This window comes from Carlito syrichta, unplaced genomic scaffold (genome assembly GCF_000164805.1).
Source record: "Carlito syrichta isolate Samal-C Ts95f unplaced genomic scaffold, Tarsius_syrichta-2.0.1 Scaffold304574, whole genome shotgun sequence".
In the NCBI taxonomy this organism is placed as follows: domain Eukaryota; kingdom Metazoa; phylum Chordata; class Mammalia; order Primates; family Tarsiidae; genus Carlito; species Carlito syrichta.
In genome coordinates, this window is record NW_007248670.1 from 67,051 (window position 1) to 78,387 (window position 11,337).

Consider the following 11,337-nt stretch of genomic DNA (forward strand, 5'->3'; position numbering starts at 1 on the left):
AGCAGGTCGAGGCTGCAGTGGCCGGGAGCGGCCACCGCACTCCAGTCTGGGCGACAGAGTAAGACTCCAACTCAAAAAAACAAACAAACAAAAAACGACTACAAACTTCTGTTTTCGAGTGAGGGAACATAGCAGTCGATGTTATCGAACTCAATCCTCGTAAGATTTTTACAGACAGTGGGGAACTGGAAGGGCCTTCTGTCTCAACCTTCCATGTAGCTGGAACCACAGGCGTGTGCTACCACACCCAGCTAATTTTTTTTTTATTGATTGTAGAGACTGGGTCTGGCCAAGTTGCCCAGGCTGGTCTCGAACCCCTGGGCTCAGGCAATCCTCGTCTCCACCTCTTAAAAGTGCTGGGATTACAGGCGTGAGCCACCACGCCGGCAACAATACTTCGTAAGTACCCAGTGAATCAATGACTGGTTGGTACCCCATCATTTTCTTACTAATGGAAGTTAAAATAGATGGTGGCTGGGATGCTGGATAGGGTCAGTTTCTGAATGTAACTTACCATGCAGCATTTCAATGAGAGAGATGCCAAACACCTGCTGAACTGTACTGAGCCTTAGTTTGCCATCACAGAGAAGGATCGCTCTTTTTTCAATAACAAGACCTTCATAACAAGGTTTCTTCAAATAAAAAATAAAAATTGTTAAACAATCTGCAGAAACAATGGAGTTAAAACTTCTTAAGAATAAATAGTTTCAAAAAATCCTCATCTATTACCACAATCAACTGGATTTCAGTTTTGTTGTTTTTGTTTTTTTAATGTAGAGACAGGGTCTTGCTGTGTTGCCCAGGCTGATCTGGAACTCCTGGCCTCAAGCAATCCTCTAAACTCAGTCTCCCAAAGTACAGGGGCTGCAGACATGAGCCACTACACCAGGCCTTGACTTCAGTTTTAAATAAGAAGTTCTTTGTCTGGGCGCAGTGGCTCAAGCCTGTAATCCCAGCACTTTGGGTGGTCAAGGCGAGAGGATTGCCTGAGTCTAGGGGTTCGAGACCGGCCTGGGCAATTTGGTGAGACCTTGTCTCCAAAAAATTAAAAACAAAAATAAATAAGCAGCTCTTTGCATTATTTGATACAACTAAAGGATCAGAGCAAAACACTAGCACTAATTTACTTTTCTTTTGCTAATATCTCCCTAAGGTTAAGTCTTTACTAGGAAAGGGCTTTCCTAGGATACAACTAGTAACACTATAGGATGATGAACAGCAGTATGAGAGACACAATCTGATGATGCGGAACAACAACTTGGCTCTTTTAGATATAGCTAAGACACTTCATGCTTTCTTATTAGAAAAAAATGCTTAGCTAGGTACAGTGGCTCATGCCTGTAATCCCAGTTACTTGGGAGGCTGAGGTGGGAGGATGGCTAAGGTAGGAGGATCGCTGAGGTCAGGAGTATGAGGGAAAAAAAAAAGCCCAGAAAGAATACCCTAAGTGGTAGAGAGGCAGAAGATTTACATAAGTAAAATAAACAAACTGTTGTAAAAATTCACTCAGCTTAGAAAAAGCACAAATGAAAATAAGTGATTTGTACATTTTAAAATTATTAAGAATTAAACCATCTTTAGAAATGGTTTCAAATATAACTAAAGAAAATATTAAAAATTATAGCTCTAGTTTAAGATACATTAAGAGCCCAAAGGTATAATCATAGACTACAGAATTAAAATATTACTTCTAATTATATAGTATGTGAAACAATATCTACATGTAAGCATTTAAAGAACACTTTTATAAGTGTCTAATTTATTTTGTTGCTAAAATTATCACAATTCACTGACTCAGTTTCTGAATACTGAGAAATATAATTTCAACTATAAAAGATTTTTTTTTTTTTGAGAGACTGGGTCTCGCTCTGTTGTACAGACTGGAGTGCAGTGGCATGATCATAGCTCACTGTAATCTAAAACTCCTGGGCTCAAGGGATCCTCCCACCTCAGCTTCCCAAGTAGCTAGGACTGACCATTGGTAGGCACTACTATACTACCATGCCCAACGTGTTTGGTTTTTTTTTTTGTAGAAACAGGGCCCCATTAACAGGTTGGTCTCGGACACCTAGCCTCACACGATCCTGCCACCTCAGCCTCCCAAAGCACTGAGATTACAGGTGTGAGCCATTGTGCCTGGCTAAAAGAGAAATTATACTGTCTGTGGCAGGATAAGCCACTCAAAGAATATGTCTACTAATAGCACTTCAAAATGAAGTCATAGAAATAAACTGTAAAAGTCATAAACAAATCATCTAACGCTTATGAAATGTAACTTCTGAAATTATAGAGGAAACTGTTCCTTGCTTTTTTTTTTTTTTTTTTTTTTTTTTGAGTTGGAGTCTCACTCTGTCACCCAGACTGGAGTGCAGTGGCCGCTCCTGGCCACCGCAGCCTCAACCTGCTGGGCTCCAGCGATCCTTCTGCCTCAGCCTTCCAAGTAGGCGGAACTACAGGCGTGTGCTACCACACCCGGCTAATTTTTTTGATTTATTGTAGAGATGAGGTCTCACCAAGTTGCCCAGGCAGATCTCGAACCCACAGGCTCAGACAATCTCACCTCAGCCTCCCAAAGTGCTGGGATTACAGGCTGAGCCACCGAGTCCGGCTTCCTTGCTTTTAATTATGTTGTTTTTAACTTTTACTTTTCAAATTATAAAAGGAATATAAAATCAATATGAAAAAAGTAAAGCAGAAATTTATAATGCAGAAAGTCCCCAAAATTCTACCCTCTAGAGGTAACCAGTGACAACAATAGCTTGGCTGGATTACTTCAAATATGAAACTAAGGAATTAAAAAAGGCAAAAAAAACCCCATTTATTTTAACTTTAGCTCTTAAAAAAAGGCAGATTTCATATTACAAATGTTTTAAAAATAAGATAAATTATTGACAAAATAATCTAAGGCCAAGTGCATTGGTTCAAGCCTGTAATCCCAGCACTTTGGGAGGCCAAGGCGAGAGGATTGCCTGAGCTCAGGAGTTTGAGACCAGCCTGGGCAACTTGGTGAGACTTCAACTCTACAATACATCAAAAAATTAGCCGTGTGTGGTAGCACACGCCTGTAGTTCCAGCTTGGAAGACTGAGGCAGAAGGATCACCTGAGGTCGAGGCTGCAGTGGCCGTGAGCATGCTACTACACTCCAGCCAGGGCAATAGAATGAGACTTCAACTCAAAAAAAAAAAAAAACCAAAGAAAAATAAATAATTAGGTATTATGTCTTTTGGATTAGATACGGTTTTAGTAAATGCAGAGAAAAATTATGGAAATATTTATATCTATTATCTAATAAAACATGAACTATATCTGTGGCTTTCTCAAATGGTAGGATTATGGAGAATTTTTACTTTCAACATTCAATATTTCTGTACTGTTAATTTTTTCCCTCAATTTCTTTAGTAATTAGGAAAGGAAATACTATGCAGCTGTAAAAAATAAAATGCAAATGAGTTCTGTGTGCTGACATGAAGAGCCCTCCAAGGCTATATTATTACTTGGAAAAGGAAAGGTGCAGAACACTGTATATAGTTCTCTGCATAGAGAAATAAAAATAAAGGGGGTTATCTAAAGGAGGAAAGGGGAACAGGGAGGTTGAGAAGAATGAGGTGGGGTGAGACTTCTTAGTAGAGACCATCTTGTCAAAATTCTGTTTTGCGGCCAGGTGCGGTGGCTCAAGCTTGTAATCCCAACATTTTGGGAGATCGAGGCGAGAGGATTTTAGAGCCTGTGGGTTCGACACCAGCCCAAGCAACTTGGCAAGACCTCGTCTCTACAATAAATCAAAAAATTAGCTGGGAGTGTTAGCACGTGTCTGTAGTTCCGGCCACCTGGAAGGCTGAGGCAGAAGGATTGCTGAAGCCCAGCAGGTCAAGGCTGCGGTGGCCGTAAGCGTGCCACTGCGCTCCAGCCTGGGTGACAGAGTGAGACTCTGACTCACCAAAAAAAAAACAAAACAAAAACTGTTTTGCTTCTTTAACCAAGTAAATGAATTACCTATTCAAATTCTTTAAAAAGTCACAGATGGAGGCCGAGCAAGACCAAAAAATAAAGAAAGAAGCTTGGCATGGTGGCTCACACCTGTAATCCCAGCACTTTGGGAGACTAAGGCGAGAGGATTGCCTGAGTCCAGGGGTTTGAGACAAGCCTGGGCAACGTGGCAAGACCTTATCCCTACAATTAAAAAACAAAACAAAAAACTAGCCAGGTGTGTACATGCCCATAGTCCCAGCTACTCAGGGGGCTGAGGCAGGAAATCATTTGAGCACAGGTGTTCAAGGCTGCAGTGAGATGTGATTGCACTACTGCACTCCAACTTGGGCAACAGAGCAAGACCCTGTCTCTTAAAAAAAGAAAAGAAAGGAAAGAAATGTATCAGAACATTTTAAATGAACACGATCTTTTTGATAACTGGAAAAACATCTCTATTACATAAGGAAAAGGTTTTCACAACACAATCGCATGATTAAAACATTTTTTTCCTAAATTTAAATTACCAGAATGAGTGCAGTCATTCATTTGTTCAAATCATGCACATGATAAAAGCAAGATGTATGGTTAACAACCAACCAACCTGCAAAGGTACACCAACTTGCCTATAACAGAACACGCCAGTTCAGTGAATGAGGCTCAGTTAGGACACCATCTTCCTCACCAATACACGCTTCCCGCAGTGCCCACTGGCTGCAGGAGCTTTTATGTATAGTGGTGACTCCTCAAAGAAGTTACCTGGTAAATGACGTGAACATAAGGGGGATCCTGAGAGAGTGGATACCCTGAAGAGGACTTCTTCCCGTTATGTAGAAAGTCTTTGAGTTGAGAAACACACCGCTGCATCTCACTCATGTTCCTAGATAAAATTTCCACTTCCTCAGATAGCAGATAAGTGTTCTTTCTCCTTTGTAAGTTCTTTCCTTGAGGCAAATCAGGAGGCCTCGGTGTGCTGGTGTGGTCCGGTGTGCTACTGTGTCTGGGCACTGATGCTGACCGGTCAGCAGGTGCAGCAATCGGTGTTTCTGGGGCTATGGAGCCCTCATAGATACTAGACAAAGGACTCTGGATTTCTTTAATAAGGATTCTTCCAGGCCTTCCATTATGACTACTGGTATTAGCTGATAACAAGAGCCCTCTGTTTTGGTGACCAAAACCAGGGGAAAGACTTTCAATTAACTTGTCTCCATTTGCTTTACTTAACAGAGCACTGAAAGTAGAGTAGGTGCTCTGGCTTTCGTTTGAAGTTACTGAGGATTCTTCTTCCAACATTACTTCCCTAACAATCACACGAATTACATACTGATCAGACTTTGAAGAAGGAATAAATGTCGTATCAGTACATTTTTGTTTTCCTACCAAAATCAGTAATAATTTGTCTGTCAAAAAGCATATGCCTTTGGGTCTTTCGGTATTCTCTAACTGAATTTTCTGGATGTTTGGCACAGAAGATGGAATGACAGAATAGACAAAAATTATATTACAAGTATTGGAAGCCACTGCCACTACCTGTGCTTTGTGATTAAATGCTATTAGATCAGGAACCAGCAGACCTGGAATGGTGACTTTTCTTGTCATAGTAACCTCCTTCTTAAAGGTCACGAGGAACAAATGTGAAGAATCTCGGCCAGTTCCTGTCAAGTAGTCCTTTTTTCTTAGACAAGTTAGAGAATCACCCTCAGACCTATGATGATTGAAATGTATATGAGTTAGATCCAGAGGATCTAAGTAGGAGGAAGAAACTGATATTTCAGAACTTGTTTCAGAATCCATCGCCTCTACACCCACAGAGGACACTTCAGTAGGGACTGGTAAAGTATTCAGAGAAGTGTCTTCAACATTGGGTGTGACAACAAAGACTTCAGATGCATTTAAGCCACAGAGTTTAGCTAGCGGAAGCTCAGTAGCTATGGCAACCTGTGAGTCCATAGTTGCTCTGATGGAGCAGATGTAGCTGCCCACATCAAACACTGGGCAGAAGAAACACCTGTAAAGAATCTTCTGAGCACTGTCCCAAATATAAGAATGCAGGCTGCTGCCTACTGCCACCACCAGCCTCTGGCCATCTTGGGTCCAGCATGCACAGTGAATGCGACCCTGGGTTGCGATGTCTGCTTTTACCCGGGAGTTGTCACAGTGAACGTAAGGGAAAACAGAGACATCCTGTGCAGTCAACACAGTCAGGATAGCACTCTTTGGGTGCCACACACAGCCCTGAGGAAGGACAGGCAGTGATTCACTAATTTCACAGGTCTGAGACATCAGCCATTTGCTTGTCTCCATAGGACTGGGACACAGCTGCCACACAGTGACATGCTTCTCGTGCTGGACAGCGAGCAGAATGGGTGTGTCAGCTGTAACAGGTGTGGCCCATGACAGCCTACAGACGTATTCAAACTGTCCAATGACCCTGGAGTCCCCAAATTTGGCTTCTCCACTGTGAAGCTGTAAATCAGTTAGGACTACATGATTCCCATCCGTCCAGGCAAGCCCATGGACTGGGTGGATTGCTTGATCCAATACATTCAGTCCAGTTCTGAGCAGCTTTCCTTTTCCCAATTCCATCCTTCCGATAAAGGTTATCTGAAATGATTAAGAAGGAAAGTTAGGCCAGCCACGGTGGCTCAGCCTGTAATCCCAGCATTTTGGGAGGCCAAGGCAAGAGGATTGCCCGAACCCCAGGGGTTCAAGAACAGCCTGGGCAACTTGGTGGACCCTCGTCTCTACAATAAGCCACAAAAATTAGCCAGGCGTGGTGGTGTGCATCTGTAGTTCCACCTACTTGGAAGGCTAAGGTGGAAGGATCGACTGAGTCCAGCAGATCGAGGCTGCAGTGGCTGTGAGCGTGGCACTGCACTCCAGCCTGGGTGACAAGACTGAGACCCCAACTCCAAAAAAAAAAAAAAAAAAAAAAGAAGGAAAGTTATATCAGATAAATCCAGAATACAGGCCACTTTATAAGACAACTGGCTTTATCCTTTCACAGGTCAATATTATAGAGGAATAAAAGGAAAGGAGAGGTGTTGTAAGTTAAAAGACCACTGAGCCATAACAAGAAAACGCAATGTAGAAACCTTGGATCTTGACCTGAGGAAATAAAATCATCTACCAAAAGAAAGTACTTTTAGAATTGGGGAAATCTGGCCCAGTGCAATGGCACCTGTAATCCTGGGCAGTCAAGGCTGGAAGATTGCTTGATGCCAGGAGTTTGAGACCAGCTTAGGCAACATACCAAGACTCTGTCTATACCAAAAATAAAAAAATTAGCCAGGTATGGTGGCACACACCTGTATTCCTTTCTCCTTGGAAGGCTGAGGTGAAAGGATTGCTCACTTGAGCCCTGGAGTTCAAGGCTACACTGCAGTCTAGTCTGGGTGACAGAGTAAGACCCTGTCTCTAAGAAAAAAAAAAAGCCGGCTGGGCTCGGTGGCTCAGCCTGTAATCCCATGCCTTTGGGAGGCTGAGGTGAGTGGATTGCCTGAGCCCGTGGGTTCGAGACCCGCCTGGGCAACTTGGCGAGACCTCATCTCTACAATAAATCAAAAAAATCAGCAGGGTGTGGTAGCGCATGCCTGTAGTTCCAGCTACTTGGAAGGCTGAGGCGGAAGGATTGCTGGAGCCCAGCAGGTCAAGACTGCGGTGGCCGGGAGCAGCCACTGCACTCCAGTCTGGGCGACAGAGTGAGACTCCAAAAAAAAAAAAATAAACTGGGAAAATTAGAATATGAAATAGATATTGGAAGACACCATGAAGTTATTACTTTTCTTAAGTGTGAACATGGTATTATGGTTATACAGGAGAATGACCTTATTGTTAAAATACACATGTTGAAGTATTTGAAGAAAATGTCATGATGCCTACAACTTGCTTTCAAATGACTTTACAAAACAACAACTTTTATATAGATAAACAGAGACAAAACAAATGTAGCAAAATGTTAATAACTGTTGAATCCAGAATGAGGTTATGCTGGTATTTATGGTACTCTCAACTTTTGCTTATTTAGCGTCAGGGTCTCACTCTGCTACCCAGGCTTGAGTGCAGTGGCACAATCATGGTTCATTGCAGCCTCAACCTTCTGGGCATAGGCGATTCTTCCACCTAAGCCTCCTGAGATGCTGGGACTACAGATGTTCACCATGCCTGATAATTTTTTGACTTTTTGTAGAGACAAGGTCTTGCGGTATTGCCCAAGTTGGTGTTGAACTCTTAGGCTCAAGCAATCCTCTTGTCTTGGCCTCCCCAAAGGGCTGGGATTACACATGTGAACCACCGCACCTGGCCTTTCAACTTTAAGTTAGAAAATTTCCCAGTTAAAATGTTGAGAAAAGTCTCCTTTATCATCTAATTTCTATTCATCCTTTCATTGCCAAATCAATGAATACCTGATATTCACATCTGACTTTATTAGTACTTATTTTCTTAACTCTCCAAAAAGTGGCTTTTACCTCTCTACTGAAAAATCACCACTTAAGAGACTTAAAAATCACCATTTCTACTTCACATTCAGATAATTTTCAGAACATTTTTGCATTCCCTATTGCATCTGATCTTTACAACATCCTTACAATGAAAAGTTAAGATAAGGCAAGTAATTTTTTCCATTTTTCACCCTGAATATTTTTTTCCAGGCATTTGAGTCACTAAAGTACATGCTCATTGCAATGAAACTCAAACCAACCAGAAGTATCTAAAGCAAAACTGCTACCCCCACATCCAACCCTCCTTAGTCCCTCCCTTCTCCCCCATCTCAAAGCCCCCATAAAAGCACTGCAAACAATTTGGTGTGTGGCCTTTGAAAATGTTAAAGAAATCTACAAAAACATAGGATTGTGTGTGTCATGGTTTTCTTTTAAACAAAAAATGGGGAATGAGTCAGAGTTCTTGGGTACTAGCAAAAGAAGCCACTCTGCCTAACTTAAACAAAATAAAAAAAGAAGGCTCAAGAACCAGGCTGAGAAAAAGAAAGTAGAATGGTGATTACTTAGGACTGGAGAAGGGAATAGGGCATTACTGTTAGCAGGTTAGAGTTTCAGTTTTAAAAGATGAAAAGAGGCGGGCTTGGTGGCTCAGCCTGTGATCCCGCGCCTTTGGGAGGCTGAGGTGAGTGGATTGCCTGAGCCCGCGGATTCGAGACCCGCCTGGGCAGGCGAGACCTCATCTCTACAATAAAAATCAAAAAATCAGCCAGGCATGGTAGCGCATGCCCGTAGTTCCGGCTACTTGGAAGGCTGAGGCGGAAGGATCGCCAGAGCCCAGCAGGTCGAGGCCAAGAGCAGCCACTGCACTCCAGTCTGGGTGACAGAGTGAGAGTCCAATTCAAAAAAAATTAAAAAAAGATGAAAAGAATCATGGAGATGGATGGTGATGATGGCTGCATATTATGAATGTAGTTAACACCACTGAACTTAAAATTGGTTAAGCCGGGCTCAGTGGCTCAGCCTGTAATCCCAGCGTTTTGGGAGGCTGAGGTGAGTGGATTGCCTGAGCCTGCGGGTTCGTGACCCGCCCAGGCAACTTGGCGAGACCTCATCTCTACAATAAATCACAAATGAATCAGGCGTGGTAGAGCGCGCCTGTAGTTCTAGCTACTTGGAAGGCTGAGGCGGAAGGATCGCCGGAGCACAGCAGTTCGAGGCCAAGAGCAGCCACTGCACTCCAGTCTGGGTGACAGAGTGAGAGTCCAACTCAAAAAAAAAAAAAAAACTGGTTAAGATGGAGCCGGGTGCAGTGGTTTATGCCTGTAATCCCAGCAATTCGGGAGGCCAGGACGAGAGGTTGGCTTGAGACCAGGAGTTTGAAATCAGCCTGGGCAAAACAATGAGATTCTGTCTCTACAAAAAATTTAAAAATTAGCTGGGCATGGTGGCACATGCCTGTAGTTCTAGCTGCTTGGAAGGCTGAAGCAGAAGGATCTCTTGAGCCCAGGAGTTTGAGACAGCAGTGAGCTATGATTACACCACTGCACTCCAGCCTGGGCAAAAGACCAAGATCCTATCCAAAAAAAAAAAAATTAAAGATAGCAGCCTTTATGTTGATGTATTTTACCACAATAAACAAAAACTGGGAAAAATGTTTAAAAAGATTCAGGTTCAGAAAGCAAGCAGAAACCAAGTAAGGCTGGGAAGAATAAACCAGTAAAACACTGCTGCCACCATTGAAGGACTCATCCATTGCTGAGAACACCACTTTACTGTCCCTTCACTTGGTGGCAACCACTGAAGACTCAGAACCAAGGGGAAGCCGCCCACTGGCTGAGTCAGTCAAGGCTCCCCTGCTCTAGCAGCAGGAGGAGGGGGAGAGCAGGGACTCCATCACCAAGGTTTCTGAACAGGGAACAGGGCTGCTCCTCACACAGACTCCCCAAACCTAAGAAGGAGTTTTAAAAGAATGACAATCGAGGAATCATGTTACATATCATTCACTAACTTACTTTAAATCACGGGCACTTTTCCAAGTCAGTAATATAGATCTGCCTCAATATTTTACATAGCTGCTCTGGCATCCCAAGCAGCTGCAAGGTATTCCAGAATTCATCCAATGATTCCACTATGGGCAGGAATCCCGCTTCTTTCCCATTTTTTTATCAGATGTAATAGAGCCAAAAATGTGGAGCTCAGTTCTTACCACTTGTCTCTTTTCCTTCCCTCCAATGTCACCCATTCCCATGGGTCAATGATCACGGCCTATGTGCACTACTCTCAGATTTGCAGCTCTTCTGGCTCCACTGCTGAGCTACAATGACATCCAAATACATGCTAGACTTTACAGTATGTCTAATACCAACCCTGCACACATTCATTACAAATTTAATGTGTATAAAAGAAAAAAAGCTGCTTCTCTCTCGATGGCAGCTCCCTTGATTTCTGTCAATGATACCACCATTTTCAATTCACTAAAGCTAAAAACTAGAGACTAAGTTTGACGACTTCTCCTGCCTTAACTTAGTTACCAAGTCCTAGTAATTCGTAGAATTGTTTACTGAGTCCAGTCCTTCTTGTCATTCCCACTAACACAATCCTGAATCAGAACATTATCACTTTAAACATAGATGACTGCAAGTCTCCTCCTTCCTCTTTTCCCTTCTTCTAATATGTCTTTTTTCCTCCAATCCATCCTGTACAAGATCAATCCTAAAGTACCTTTTTTTTTTTTTTGAGTTGGAGTCTCACTCTGTCACCCAGACTGGAGTGCAGTGGCCGCTCCCAGCCACCGCAGCCTCGACTTGCTGGGCTCCGGCGATCCTTCCGCCTCAGCCTTCCAAGTAGCCAGAATTACAGGCGCGTGCTACCACGCTCGGCTAATTTTTTGATTTTATTGTAGAGATGAGATCTCGCCTGCCCAGGTGG

The 11,337-nt window shown here is 43.0% G+C and overlaps 1 protein-coding gene across 1 annotated transcript in view; it reads right to left on the reverse strand.

Annotated features, from left to right (window-relative positions):
* The window catches only part of WDCP (WD repeat and coiled coil containing), a 24,977-nt gene that overhangs the window by 2,791 nt on the left and 10,849 nt on the right, over nt 1-11,337 (reverse strand). The window contains exons 2-3 of the mRNA XM_008060262.2: nt 4,727-6,571; nt 515-632 (exon numbers count right to left, since the gene is read on the reverse strand). Of these exons, the coding sequence (XP_008058453.2) occupies nt 515-632; nt 4,727-6,553 (1,945 nt within the window). The 5' untranslated portion in view covers nt 6,554-6,571. The remainder of the gene's footprint in view (nt 1-514; nt 633-4,726; nt 6,572-11,337) is intronic.